The sequence below is a fragment of the Varroa destructor genome, unplaced genomic scaffold (assembly GCF_002443255.2).
Source record: "Varroa destructor unplaced genomic scaffold, Vdes_3.0 BEIS01000004.1, whole genome shotgun sequence".
In the NCBI taxonomy this organism is placed as follows: Eukaryota; Metazoa; Arthropoda; class Arachnida; order Mesostigmata; family Varroidae; genus Varroa; species Varroa destructor.
The window spans coordinates 2,494,933-2,510,627 of record NW_019211457.1 but is presented as its reverse complement, the minus strand read 5'-3'; the positions used below and the strand labels follow the sequence as shown (position 1 = coordinate 2,510,627).

At 41.7% G+C, this 15,695-nt stretch overlaps 1 protein-coding gene across 15 annotated transcripts in view; it reads right to left on the bottom strand.

Moving 5' to 3' along the window:
* LOC111248825 (uncharacterized) overlaps window positions 1-15,695 on the bottom strand; it is a 141,069-nt gene that overhangs the window by 30,780 nt on the left and 94,594 nt on the right. For 13 of the 15 annotated variants that reach the window (XM_086988648.1, XM_086988650.1, XM_086988643.1 and 10 more), the window contains 4 exons: window positions 9,291-10,184; window positions 6,507-6,909; window positions 1,816-1,868; window positions 1,010-1,246 (listed from right to left, as the gene is read on the bottom strand). In XM_086988648.1, the coding sequence (XP_086844774.1) occupies window positions 1,010-1,246; window positions 1,816-1,868; window positions 6,507-6,909; window positions 9,291-10,184 (1,587 nt within the window). The remainder of the gene's footprint in view (window positions 1-1,009; window positions 1,247-1,815; window positions 1,869-6,506; window positions 6,910-9,290; window positions 10,185-15,695) is intronic. The other 2 variants (XM_086988655.1, XM_086988657.1) reach the window with 2 other exon arrangements.

The window sequence follows — 15,695 nt, the reverse complement described above, 5'->3', positions numbered from 1 at the left end:
TTCAAATAGAGTCTTTCAACTTTACTCTTGCCATAAGACTGTGGATTCTTCAGATTACATTTGAAAAAAAGCGCCATTCGCATTCGAGGTAGAGGGAAATGGTCGCCAGTTTGTTCGGATGTGTGTGCGGATTAAAGTAACCATAGTTTTGTTGAATACGGCTTACCAATTTAAGGACCGCCAAAATATCGACAACTTGCAGAAAAATACACGTGTTAGTTTCAACTTGTAATTAACATGGGTTTAAAAATCCCCGTTAACCACAAGACAAAGGTCTCCTAAGTCTGATATATGCGCGAAATAAAAAAAAAAAAGACAAAACCTCGCGCATTTCCTCGCGTATGACATACTATTAGCTTGTTGTTGTTATTGTTGCTAAATTATTCCTGCATAAATGCGTATCATTATTTGCAAATTTGCGAAGTTTAAACAAATGAGTCTAGCAGGGACTTTTTGTTTGCTTAGAAACATTTACACGCCAGCATTACATGGCTTAACTATCACTTTTTTCCATTGTCTTCTAATTCGCTAGTCTCAACATTTTACATGATGATTTAACATGATCGTGGGTTCGAATCAATATAGTAACAAACCATTAGCTGTTGTAACTAGGCGAACTTATTTTTGTTAATGGTACGTAGAATACATTAAACGCTTGTCACAGCCGATCGATTACGGTCGTGCCTGTCATCTAGCCGCGGTTAACGTCACTAGCTATTTCCTAATACTAAAGGGGAATTATAGAATGAATCACCGATTCAGTTAAAAGATCTTTAAACGCACAGATAAAATCAATAATTATTGTACATTAACCGAAGTAAATGAAGAGCAGGATGTAAAAGTAGTAACTGTTAGTTCTTAGAAATAACCTCCTACTTACTATATGATGAGTGAGCACAAAAAAAACAGTAGCACTCACTAACTCTTAGGAGTGGCATATATTTTCCAGAATCAAAATTAAGGATCTTTCTAGAAAACGAATAGAAATAACATAGTATTTAATACTAACCGGCGAATCAGTGGTACCACCCTGGTTCTGATTATTTGTCAATGTTGCCCTCGTTGTTGATGAGTCCTTTGCATTTCTTGAGTTTTCCCTATAACGAAGATCAGACAGCGCCTTATCGAAAGTAGGCCGTGAAGTTAAATCCTCGACTGACGGCGATCTATTATAACGCAGGCCTGCGACTCGGCCCTGAGCTCCGCCAAGCGAATTTAAAGGAAGACTCTCTATTCGATCCCGCTCCTGAAAAAAAGTCAATCATCGATAAATAGAAAGATGAAGACTCTAAAAACTGTCTTTAACGTTCTTTGAAATCCAGATTTGCTGTGGAGGCTTAGTCACGAAACAGCAAGGATTCAAGATTAACATAAAGTGTGCTATAGCATTACGAAAAAAAGCTTTCAAAACTATTTCAAAAATATCGTAACTCAATGGTAATGAAGTTACTTGGAGAAGAACGACGGCTTCAAGCTACAGAACATTATAGCTGAGGGGAAAGCGTTCAAAATTACTGAACTCCTTCATTGCGGTGTTAAACAAAGGTCGACAAAAATCGTTTAATAATGATAATAATCAGAGAATAAAATAACCTACCAGGTTCTCCTGCGCGACAATTTCGTAAGCGTTATCACACAGACGCATTTACGCAGTACCTTTCGGTGAACAGGACTCATATATAAGGCTCGTTGGTAAACACCGGAGCCTACCTTTTTTTTTCGAATACTTTCGGAAAGGTATAATTGAAAATATTTTTTTGCGCGAATACGAGCATACCTGTTTTGAAAGTTAACACAGTCTCGCTAAACACGTACCTTGCTATGTTGTTGAATGACGTCAATGAATTCTATTGTTGGATCTTCTCCGTCTGCAAAAAAGGTCACGGAAACGCTTTAATGTATTCCGTCTATCCGAAGAAAATAACGTTCGTATTCGTATAACATTTAGATATGTGCATGATAAGGTTATATTAGGTGGTCATAAATCTGTCTAGGCTGTGGAAGCATCAGATGGATCTAATCCTACTGTAAGCGTAAGTAAACTTTTAGCTTTTTTTTTTTGGAAATTTAAATATCACGGTAAATTAATAGCTGATAATTACGGAGTTGCAAATTTTGTTGCTGATAGACTGGAAACCGTCTTCAATTATGCTACCCTTAATGAATGTCATTATATTTATGAACTTCTTTGCTTTTTATGTTTCAGCTAGAGATCCAGGACCTTGCAATTGCGATTCCGATGGCATAGTTATATAAAATAGTATTTAAATTATTCTATATGTAAAGCATGAGTAATTCAATTCCTTTAAACACATCTGTTGTAGGTCGATTACTGGACATGGCTGACACACAGGAAAAGGTGTCATGGTAGGGGTATTTTAAGTTTGATGACCTCCCGTCTGGGTTCTAATAAAAACTAACTTTGCTAGGTTGCTCAAATTGTCAGCGAATCTCTCAATAACGTTATTATTCTCATTATTACAATGGTTAACTATACCATGGTGAAGGGTGCCGCATTTGCCATTACGAGACGTTTCTAGTCATATCTCTAATAACAATATCGAATTATCACTTCACTACAATTTACTAAACTATTTTTTTACCCACGTAGGACGACTAGATTAGGAAAACAACGTTCTCTGGATATTCCGTATTAAACACTCGGTGCCTTAGCGTTCCGGATGAAATTAGGACTGAAGTAGTCGAGCATGCAGCAGATACGCAAAGGATGGGATAAAAGCGGTCAGAGGTGAAGCGAAAATCATAATTTTTTTGCGCTTTAATCACATATAGCGTGTGGCTTCATAATGATCTTCAATTCCAATGCCAAATGTATGTTCAGGTATTTAGTCACAGTATCTTTACGTATAGTTTATTCCGCAAGCCACTTTTCGCGTCAGTAAATAAACATTCAGAAAATTAGCTACGCATCTAACAATACTGGCAAGCAACTTCATGAGAAATGTAGGTTTTGTGGACACTAAAAGGTGTGCAGCTACTCCTTCGTGTGCCGAAAGTCAAGCTAAGAGGTTAACGACACTTATGAAATGCGTCCAGAAACGGTGAAGAGTGGGAGAAACTAGATGGAGGCGACCGTGTATCGGGGGCAATGAATGTGGTCTAAAAAACTGTGGGCGATAAATGAAGGAATGTTTCGCATGACCTCAACGGCCGCGTTGTAATAGTCCATAGTCAAATGCTGCAGCAGAGCTGGCCCCACCATCGGACACGCACGTCAATGAAGTTTCCCCGATGTTCATCCTTTGTCGTTATGTCTCCAGCACCTAAACAGTTTCCCCACCCAGCTGCGCTTAATTTCTCTTTCTGTATCTATGACTATCTGTATTTTCGCCACTGTCGCCTTCTATCTGTAGTGACGGTGTATGCTCTCCGTAATCGCCCCGGGAAGTCGACAAGCTCTGTTTTACAGGTTCATGCTCTATCTGCAGGCTTTACGTGTCCATGACCCGTATACGTGCGCAAAGCCATAACTACCTCTCATGAGCTCGTCGCTGAATTTGCGAAATTGCACTCGGCAGCTTTCACTGGTCTCTACGTGGCCATGCAGTATCTGCCAAACAATCACGAGCGCGTCCAGATCGCCATCGGAAGCCGTACGCGGACACAAAGGCACGCTGGCTTGGCATATGTGGCAAGTTGTTTAGAAAAAGAATACGAGAGCCTCGATGGCAATGGCATCCAGGCGGTGTAGGGACGACTTATTTTCTTGGCCGAGGCGGCTATTGTGCTCAACCCGAGCGAGCGGGTACTCCTATGCCATAATGGTGTAAAAAGTTGTACAGGGAAACTCGCCCATTTTGCAATGTACGACATGGTCTCAGTGTGGTAGATAGAAATGTCGTACAATAAAGGGTCGATATTCGACTAGTGCTTGAATGGACACAACGAATGGACATTGGCTACCAACGGTGAGATCGAGCGATGCGGTTTCTCAGCTCACACAACATTTGTGCATATTGGACGCACGGAGGCAATACAGGGTGCCTCAGCTCAAACACAAGCTTACAAAATACAAATGTTCTCCTATTTAATAAAGAGTCCTGCAAGGAAAGGAAGAGATAATAATAAGAAAATAGCTCAGGATTAGAAGGTGGGTAAGGCGAAACATTCCATTTTTATTTGTACTATTTTCGGCGGGTCATGAATGCGATGTCTGAGATTGAGAGATGACAGGACGTAACTCCTTCCTCTTCGCCATAGTTGGGTCCTTTTTTTAGGTACATCGCTTTAACCGATCGAGCCAATAACAGTACACTGTCAACTGAGTTAACGCTTAGGTTGTCTAAGAGAAGTCTATAGAAAAGCAATCCCTGACAATCCCACCAAATACAGAGCCTTATTTTACTTTGGATAGGGTGCGATTTTAGCTCTAGTTCGAAAAGCAGTACTGCGCTTTGCTGCTGGTAACTTCCTCCAAGTGACGTTATTGCCATTTCATCGCTGATCGCCATCTTGCAAGCAAAGGGTTGTCCTTGTTGTATTTTAGAGGATTATCGATCATGAAAACATAGTTCATCAGTTGGCGGTCGATCAACCCATGGATGTCTGTTCGATTAACGGAATTATTGCTTGCTTGCTTGCTTGCTAGATGTCCTTCGAACAGACGATTTGGAGGCTTCTGTGTGTTCTGCAATTTTATAGAGGCTGATATGCAAGTTCCGCTCGACCACAGTAAGAATTTCAGCGTTGTTGTAGCCGACCAAAACGTGCTTTGTCTCCGATAGCGAAGCCTCTATTCAAAAAAACTAGTAAATCATTTTCTGATCGTACGATCGCTTATAGTGTTGGATCCATGTACCCCACAAATTTTCTCACTGGTTTTTTTTTTAGCTATTCCATTTAGCTAATTCAAAAACAAAACTTCCGAAGCGGCATTACGTACGGTTTTGACATCTCCATCTTTGTGCGCCTTAACTAAAATGTACACTCGAATCGAATATCTTATCAAAAACAAAGAATCATTAAACACTTCTACAACTAGCTTTTTTATGGTGCAAACATGTGGACCGCTTCGAAATTTCAAATTTGTCGCGCGACCTAACATCTAATAGGATTAAATCTAATAGGATTTTGGGCATCTGCTTTCTCGGTAAGGTTAAGTAAGTTGACTACTATATCTTCGAAACTTTCTCCGGAACTTTTCAAGAATTCTCATAAATTTGGCATGTCTGTGGTTCAGGCGGTACTTGTATGCAAGCGTAAATTTGTAGTGTATATATAATAAAGTTGTAGGTTAGTCAACGAGTTAGATTGGACTGTAAATCTCCATGTTTTATTATTATGGGCTAGGTCGCAATCTTTAATTGAAAAGGTTCGATAGGCATAAAAATGTCCAGCCATTGTCGATATCTGCTGCATCGACAACTAGATCTACACTATTTGGAGAGTTTGCAATCGGTTTTTTTTCATTTAGCTCTACACAAATATGTATAGCCAAGAAAACGTTCGCGCTATCCTTTTGTTGAATGCAGAGGGGTATCACTGAGCGAAAGCAAATCAAGATTATGCAAAAAAAATGTATATGCTGTATACGTTTTTTTTCCGTACAAGGGTTTAACTGTGGCAAAGCCGATTTCGACGGGGACATGTTATGGTTGTGCTAAACATCAGTGCTATGAACTAGAAAAGTTAAGGTTTGATAAATATAATAAGATATACTTCTCAATGGGAACATCTTTTTAGCAGCATGCGCCATAAACTAATATATTTTATACTAAAGTAGTTATTTGCGTTTAGTTCTGGTTAAATTTTCTTTCTTTTTTTTCCATCGACGTCTAACAGCGCCATTTTAATCTTAATTTAATGCTTTACTTAGGAAAAAAACTTACCATCTCAAACATAGAAGATCTAACGGGTCTATTATCACTATTATCGTACAATTTAGTATAGCCAAAGACGTTTAACCGCGACGCTAAATATCGGGTGAAAGGTATTACAAAAAACGCTGTGCCACCGTCGAGAATGATTACGATGCAGGAGAAAAAGCCGGCGGGCGATAGCGTAGGGGGTATACGTAGGTATACCTCATTCAAGTTGAGAGTAGGAACAATGTCTTGATGACAACGATAGAAAAAGGTTAGGCAAAATCAAAGCTGAAACAAGCGGTCGACAAATAACTCAATACAACTGAACAAGATTATCATGTCTTCAGTACTGAGGATTAAAGGACCTCACCATAAGCTATTTGAATGTACAAAGCGCTAATAGCTGAACGCTCCCTAATGGATACAACAACAAAAACAAAAGTATATATATACGTATATATATATATATATATACGTACTACATGTACATATATCGTACAGGTATAAAATAAAGACCCTTAAACTGTCAGGCAACTTTGGTTAAGAGATTTTTTTTGTTAGCTTGTATTATCAACAGCAGTATTGAAATTATCTAGAAACAGCAATTGGCAGTGGGCAGTTAGTACAAGTAATAGAATCACCTGGAGCCAATGTGTGGTATGAGATTTCAGGTAAACCTACCTAAAATGCTCTTACCCGCCGAGACACTGGTAGCCCGTTCCGCTAGGCGACTACCTGGACCACCAGCGCTTCCTACAGGTGGCGCACCTCCAGACGAATGTCCGCTAACGCCTATCGTCGCGTTGTCGCTTCTGAACATTGTTTGAACTTCACTAGCTGCATTCACGCTGTTCGCGTTGTGACTACTATTGTTGTTGTTGTTGTTGTTACTTATGTTGGAAGCATTGTTGCCCAGGTTGGCGCCGATACCCCCAGTGTCGCGGTTACTCGTATTGTTATTGTTGTTTTGCTGAGCGGTATTGTTAACGCCCCCGGTAAGGTGGTGTTCAAAATTTCGGTAACAGCCTGCGTCCGTGTTACCTCCGCGACCGTTCGAGTCTGCGTCAATTGATGCAGTATCAGCCTGCGCCAGTCGATGTCGCGACGTAACCGATCGCGGTGTGAGATAGCAGGAAAATGCAACCGAATAAAGAAAATTCAAAACGTTAGTGTAATGTCCGGTACTTAAGCCGTTCGGCATTACTTCAGACGACTACGCTTGTTCCAGTACGACACAAAATGTGTCTACACTGCGATTCGAGTCTAGACCACCACGTGTCTTTGCGCTATCACGGGGACACGTCTATAGCGGGTCAAACAGCCAAGGAGGCGTGGATAAAGACAAACGAAGTAGCCATTAACGCACAGAAGGAGAATTATGTAAACAAATAGTCCGCTTAATTTTTCATATAAATATGTATTTATGTTAACAGTTTTGGCTAAGCGTAGATAGAAGACCATGCTCGGCAAAAAAATATGCCGAGAGGGCAACAAATTTAGCACGATCTTATTATAACACTGATTGACAAAACGAGACGCTTGAAGAATTCAAAGAACACAAGGGACGCTTTAAATGCGAATAATTTCTAGGCAGAGCTTGAACAGAGAAAGGCATATCGATAATTACATTTAGAATTTAGGTACAGTCTCGGGTTTGTATATATTATTACGACTATTAACGTATCTGTAACAGGTGAGTTCAATTCTAAGCATTTATACTGCGTCAGATTTGACAGTACTAATGAATTAAGCTCTACGCTGTTGTCGATTCTAACCCATTTTTCCGTGGTTGTTAACAGTAAATACTTAATAATAATCAGTAGGGCAACAGAATGGTCAGATTTGGTCTTGGAAACACCAAACATGACACTTCTGATTCTTCCGTCCTAATAAACAAAAATTCTTGGCTTTTGCTGGCGTACGTCATCTAGCTGCAGCACCCAAAGATAAACAATCTTTGAGAAAGAAAAAAATGTAAACCAGTAAATTCAAACAAATAGATCAAATTGTTGACAAACGAATAAGGAGGAGGATATTAATACAATTGTACGTTTGTGTGTCTATAGCCTTCGACGTGTACGAAAATAAGTGTTCTCAAAATTACAAGTCATCGTCCCTGCATCCTGTTGAGAAAACTGTGATGGCGCTTCTGTCGTCTGCAATTTGCCACTCTGTGGGCTGCCGTATATGATATTTCCTTTCAAAGACTAGAGGCAAGTCGCTGAATGGGCGCCATAAATCAAAATCATTGTCACCCAGGCCGTCCTTATTTCCATCCACATCTCCTTGTACTGGCTAGACCCAGACAACTCACTTGTAGCTCCTGCTTTCCAAGCCTTCCTTCTCTGACCTTATCTTACCTTATATAAGCAGACAACATCGACTGGGTCATCACCAAAAACCGGCCAGGGTATGCTACATCGTCGTTATGAAAAGAGCCCACTAAGAGGATCCCCATATCCGCCAACCTTGCCTGCCAGATACCTGTGAGTTTGCCAGCGCGTGGAGTGACTCGTGTTTGATGGAGCTTAGCAGCACGCAACCCCTTCCTCGCAAGGACATCCTCCTCTTTTGTTATTTGTTGGCGTTTATGGATAACGGTGGCATCCATGTTCTGTCAGAAATTGCCATAAGAACGTCACACAATAACCACACGGGGTGACTCAGCGCCAAGTGAGTGCACAAAGGGCTAAGTCTAGCGTTAGGTTAGTTCTTCCAAATATCCAAATGACAGATTATGAGCCACCCTTACGATGGAGCAGGTGAAACAAATGATCGGGCACCCGTTCAGTTTATGTCCACTGGTCTTAGGGCCATGACACTCCCCCAGACAACCAAGGGAACAGCTGGGTTGTATGCGATCGACTATCTGGGGCTTCCATACCACTTCATATAATGTAATTTATGTAGCGTTCAGGCATAGTGCTATATAAAAGGTGCGAATGTATTAATTCCTTTGTTGTGTGAATACAACGCGAAATGATGAGAAGCATCGACATACTCATTAGTACTGTATATATAACCAACCAAATAGATAATAATGTTGGTAATTTTTTTTTAAAGTTTACGAAAACTTTAAAAGAAGGAGACATATTCTGTTAGTTTTAATATCAATAGTAGCACTAGTCCTAGCACTAGGTCAGTTCCGATCTTAGACACCACAAGTCGCCCTAGGTGTATGAAAATGCTTTTCACGGTATTCCGAAGATGGGAAGTCACAGTCCGTATTTTGATGATTAAGAAGCAAAATGCCCTAAACCGTAATAAACAAGGGTTACGCTCAGGTCTTTATAGCTTTTCGTTTTTAATACATTCAACGTCCTTCCTCCCTCAACACTGCCACTCACTTTTAAAAGCGTTTCTTTCTAGGTCAGCAATTGTTACGCAAACTTTTCCACGGGACTTAATCTCCTACGAGAATACGTAAGCAAGTCCCAAATCGTCATCACAACAAACGGCACTCACCTGATTAATCGTGTGACCCGAAGTGTCGACTAGTACGTCGACGAGATCCATACTCTTGGCGAACGCATCGCGAAGATTGACGTGATGGAAAGAGACGATACTTCCTTCCCGCCTGGCGCGCTCCAGCGCCTCCTTGCGTTTAAGCGCCTTTTCGCGGCGCATCTGGTTCTTGTAGAACTCGGCAAAGTTGTTGACGATGATGGGAATGGGCAGGGCAATGACGAGCACCCCGCAAATGCAGCAGACGCTGCCGACGATTTTGCCTAATAACGTCGTTGGGCAAATGTCACCATAGCCAACTGTTGTCATAGTAATGCCAGCCCACCAGAATGCTTCTGGGATGCTCGTGAACTTTGTACCTGTCTCGTCCTTTTCGGCAAAGTACGCTAACGATGAGAAGATCATAACGCCAATTGCTAAAAACAGCATGAGTAGTCCTAACTCTTTGTAGCTGTTGCGCAACGTGAATCCGAGCGACTGTAAGCCGGTCGAGTGTCGCGCTAGCTTGAGAATACGAAGAATTCGCATTATACGGAATACCTGCACGACCCGCCGCACGTCTTGAAAGTGTGCGCTATGCTTTTGTTGGTCATGAGGCTCCTTACTGTCTTGGTCTTCGGGTATGAACTGCGAAATGAAGTATGGTAGGATGGCCAGCAGGTCAATTACGTTTAGCATGCCTTTGAAAAATTTCCATTTATTGGGCGAGCTTAGAAAACGCAGGATGTATTCGAGCGTGAACCACGTGATGCAGACCACCTCGATCATGGCGAGCGTCTCATTTTCGCCAATTACATCGCCCTGCTCATTACGATGTTGCAGGGACTTCACTGTGTTGAGGGTGAGCCCGATTGTCGATAGGATGATGAAGCAAATGGAAAAGATGGCCACCACCTGCGCGAGGTGGATTTTGCGATAATCAATAGCAGAAGTAGCAGACGACGTTTTCGGCAAGGACGGCACCAGCATGACGACGCGTAACACAGAATTCGCGAGGTAATCGGACATATCCGGATACACACCCGACGATTTAAATATGGGAGCACGGAGGCAAAAGAAAATCGAATGTCGAAAAAAGACACAGAGCAATAACAATGAAGAGACACAAAGAGGTCGCTATGAGGAAGGCAATTTTTCTCCTTGGTAACGTTATTTTTGGTATCTGGAGCTCCACGACTTCCTCAAGTCAGTCTTTACAGCAGATATATATTAATAGAATATGTGCTTTTATTAAGATGTTACGCGATTACCAGGGAAGCCATGGCTCTCGAGGGTGCACAATACCCATAGTTTATGAGCAAGCAGCATTGATCTATTTATTTCACCGTCAACCAATCTCCCATGAATCAATGGGAATAGCTACTGTTAATGACAAATAATTATACCCGTCAAAACCGATGTTCTATAACCCACTGTTCATGCCCAATAATGAGCGGGCACCGTTATTTATAAACATATATAGGTTCTTTACGAATAACTGCGGCACAGCATAGTTAGTCTACGCTAATATAGAGCATGAACTGTTAGAGATCACGACGTAAACGTGTAGGCGATAGACGTATACTCATTGATATAGATAGTAGACAAAGATGTGGGACAGTGGTGTACTACTATACATTTTCTACTGGTCGGCCAAGGTTTCATTTGATTTGAATGATGATAACCCACCGTGTAGTGGGCGCCGCAAAGGGCCTGAAGCGGTTCGTTTCTGTATATGGCCTGATGTTTTATGTTATTTAGTTTCACCGTAGTTCAATCATACGTAAACAGTTAATGTTTATTGAGGTACGCGCTGAAACTACCATTAACAAGGTTAAGTTTCACTTGGGCCTTTTGTTGGGTTAAAGATTTGTTATTAGACAATTAACTCAATGCATCCATAAAAAAAAGCATACACACAATGTGCACTATAGCTATGTATGCTATTCGATTATAGTGTTAGTAACGATTAATTATTTTTTTAACAGGGGGCGCAACAGCACAGGGGAATAGCATTACATTTACAGAGATTTTCTTGACGCTTTTTTCTATGGTTGTTGTTGTTGTTCAGCGTTAGCCAAGTGCACAATACACAACTACATTCAGTGGCGGCGGCGGCAGCAACAGAACATTCAGCAGGGCTGATCACAGCGGAGTGAGCGATACCTGGTTATTCGGAGGGAGTAATTGCTCGTTGGCATCGTCTGGGCTTTGACGAGGGGTCTGGGAGCGGGTGACGCAAGCAAAAAGCAACAGCAGCAGCAGTAACCGTCCGATAAACGGCGAAGAGGCGGCACATATCCGACCGTAGCGTTTAGCCACAGAAATATCTCGACGCTCATTGAACTAAGTCTGCAGCACCTCCCGAGTTCGAAGCGCTTTGTATCTTGGCGGGACGAGGGATCGGCAGAAGCGTCATCGAACGCCGCGTTCTCTCGGTCGATGACTGTTCGATGAAGCCTGAATGGGTGACTAGCTGAGCTACGCGGCTTCATACATGTACGAGATCGCCAACAGTGAGAAAGTTGCCGGTAGTTCCGTCCGGTACAAGTATGGCGATGTGTCGTTCGAAGAGTCGCACTCTCAGGCACAGGAGATGTTTACTGGCGAGGACATCTTTAGGGCGTTTAGAAAAACTCTACCAATAGTCTGGCTGATACGGGTTCATTCACTTCGACATCCGAACACGCCGTTCTTTTCATGTATCTGCTATGTCTCGATTAACATCCACGTCACTTTCGGGCCGCCCCGTGCGTCTGGGATATTTTGCTTAACCCATCACAAGACCGCCTATTATAGCCATGTGCGAGTGGAAAAAATCGTTACCGCTGATTGTCTCATGTAGAATAAGGCACATTCGCATCGTTAGACAACGCGATGTAGATATTCATCAACACAGTGATGGCGCTGTCATTTCTTGATGAGATCCCAGGATATTCAATATTATAGTCGAACAGTGGTAAATTTCGACGGCGCAGTAGAAGATTCTACCGCGGCTTCGTAATTTACCATTGCTCGGTTGCTTGCTTCGATGTGAATCTGCACTGTTAAACTGTATGTGGATCTTCCATGCGCGACAATGCTACATGGCTTACATCGAGCGGTATTCGGATTCGCAACAAATGCCGGTGCGAGCAGATGTCTACACTGATACAAGGCGACTCGGATAAGTTGCAGTTCATCGTAAAAGCCTTACCAAAAAGTATGACTTTAGCTAAGGTATTATGTGAAATTCGATTATTATAAAAAAAAAAATAAGGGCACACTACGTTAAAATAAAAGCAGATGTCGCACTAATGTGAAAACTTGAAAAGTACGTGTTGTTGAATCTACATGTTGACGTATTGTCTGAGCAACTGTATGAGGCCTAAGGTGACGCTAACCAATCATTAGTCTGTGAGAGACAAATTTCATGAAGGGATTATTTAATCCGATGAAGATAGTTTGCAAAGAAGAAGTGATATGCTATCCGGAGCTATAGTAATGCAAAACCGACATCATTGGCTGCTTATCTAAGAGAAAAATGCTGCTTCTGCCACAGTTTCTTCTACTATATTTCCGCTACATATGGCCTGTTATGCTGCTTGGTGGGTAAAAAGCTGCACCTTTTCCCTTCTCCCCGCTCTTACTAAATGAACCATTTGGTCATTAACTGAGTAAACTTTCCCAAAACTTTGTTGACTCTTTTTTACTACGTTATAGAGAAGCCCAATTATTTGTTAGACAAAAATGCTCGATCGGGTAGCAGGATGTGGTGGATCGGAGAGGCACAATCATCGCGAAGAGGTCTCGTCAAGGTTCATTGCTGGGGTCAAGCGACTCCTCTTCCCAAAAAAAGAAGAAAACCACAGGTACCATACGGTTTTCTAATTCTTCATAGAACGACCAACTGATCGACGTGTCGATATGTAGAAACTGAAGGATTTTTTTCGCTTTAAAGGCTAGCCAAGACGCTTGCAATTATTATTACCGATCAACGACGAACGTCAACTGCGTCTGCGTGATGACCGTTATTGCCGGCTTGCCCAGTCCCATCATCAATACAACACATATCAGTAAATGTTCTGTTGAACGGTTGATACTTTTTCAAATGTTGAGTTGGCGTCCCTTTGTATTATTCGAGTGCGTACTGTTGCGCATTTGTCAACTTCTTAGCTAGTCGGGTGTAGCCGGGTATATTTAGCTAATTAGCTAGAAACGGACAGACAATGCACGACGCAGATCTTTACTACATGCCAGCAGCTCGTAACGTGAGGCACATGGCTCGTAACAGCACTCCCTGCTGGTCCTGCAGACGTAGGAAATGTCGCTTCTAGGCCGTTTCTATCTATCTTCCACTGGTGCTCGCCTCAAAGTTATTGGTAAACGCTGTAGAATAGAGGCAGGGCCAACAAACCGGCAGCTTCGAAACAAGCTATTCGGTTGCCGCCGTCGCTGCAGAGTAAGGCCAAGCCCTGGATTTCTCTCCGTCAACGTGATACGCCGGCCATGTGGAAACATTTAGGGTTATAAAGAGTTGTGCGTTCAAATGAATATTATTAGACATCGTGTAGAGCGAAGACGGACAGCTGCCCTATCCCGACCAGAAAGCTCAAAGGGCAAGTTGGTTATGCCGCGGACAGTCGCCGGACCTCGGTAGGCCGCCAGGCTAGCAGACGATGACGCTGTTCGCTTTGCTGTTGTTATTGTTTGTTTGTTTGTTTGTCTGTTTGTTTGTTTGTCGACCCTGGATATTGAAGTTTCGTGCTCGTACCGGACGAGTCAGAGAGAAAGTCTGAGCTGCAAGAAGCGGTTAGAGAGGTCGATAAAACACGACGCATGCAGAATAAACAGCATCACCACTATAACGGAAGAACAATTAACTGCATGACAAGTAATTTGCATTGACGTTAATATGCCACGCCATATTAATGAACGGTTTCAACGGCACGACAAATTATAGCAAGGCAAACCTATGTAAAGAACGTATTTAAGAACGCAACAATAGAAAAATCTTCAATGACGGTTATCATTACCTTATATTCATGTGTGGCCAACGTGCAAATTTGTTAGTCGCGTGTTTTATCCATGCAGACAGAGTAGTAGATATATTTTCTGCTATAACGGTACAAGATCGTTCGCTGATTAGAAAGAAAACACTATCATTGACAATGTATGTGTCTACTACAATGTAAATATCCGACTTCACATCCTGCTTCCGATGAAGGACTACTGAAATGATGCACAAATTAGTACAATTACATCTAACAATTATATTCACCCAGCCTCGTAAAGCTTCGCATGATCCTGTCACCCTCTTAAAGGTAAGCCCTTTAAAAAAATAGACCGCAGCTGCCAGAAGAGTCGCTGCATACATACAGGATAAAGTAAACTTCCTGTTGATGTAGATGCTGCTTCAATTCTGGCTCTACTTGTCCGCAATCATAGCTTTAACGTTCCCCTAATGGTAAACTTCAGCCCTTTTCTTCACTATATGTCTACCTTTGCCGCACCTAGAATATCGTTTCTGTATCCATTTTTACTTAGCAGGCCTACCAGAAAGCTAGGACAATAGTTAGTCAGACAAAATATATGCCAGGTTGCACCGACGCCTGATAAGAGTACATGCTTTCTATGTGACGATTGGCTTGTGTCGTTTCAACGTAGCGGACGGCTGACGCCGCGAATGAGTGAAAATACAATTATATAAATCATTCTATTTCATTAATTGCTTTGTTTCACAAGCTCATATAGTTAGTCACAAAGCACTTTTTATAAACATCCGTGGATCACAAGAACCATGCGTCTTCAACACTGAAGCTACATACAATGAACCATACGACGTCTACGATGTATAGCATATCCACTAATGAAGGTCATCTTTTCAGAATGAGTCTTACCTTAATTAGGTTTCATTTCAAAAACATTAGGATTGTCATCGAAGGCCAAGCAAGTTACGCTCATATTATGGTTGTTTATTTATGTCCTCTGGTGTTTATGCTTGCCCTGATCGCACCATTGGCATCTGGACATTAAAATATTATAGGAAGCTCTCTTAGCGTTCAAGCCGCCTAGTCATAAACAGCAACCAATACATAAATTTACAATAGAACCCATATTTAATAAAAATAACATTTTCAAGCATACTCTTCCAAATGTTTTTTGGTACTCTCTTACGATATCTTTCAACGATATCTTGAGCTCCAATGGCTATAGTTTCTCGAAAAGACTGGTAGCAGGCACTGCCTAAGAAATCAGCTTTTTTCATCAATTTTCAATCAATTTTTCTCGTCGTTTCGAAACTTGTTCCACGACTGCCTACCCTAACTATTTCGAAAAATTGTGCACCTCTATGATCTGATAAATTAGGCTTTATTAACCCCGAAAATTTCCTATAGTGAATCAGGATCATCTTAAAGAAGCATTTGAAATTCGCTGATTTTGTGC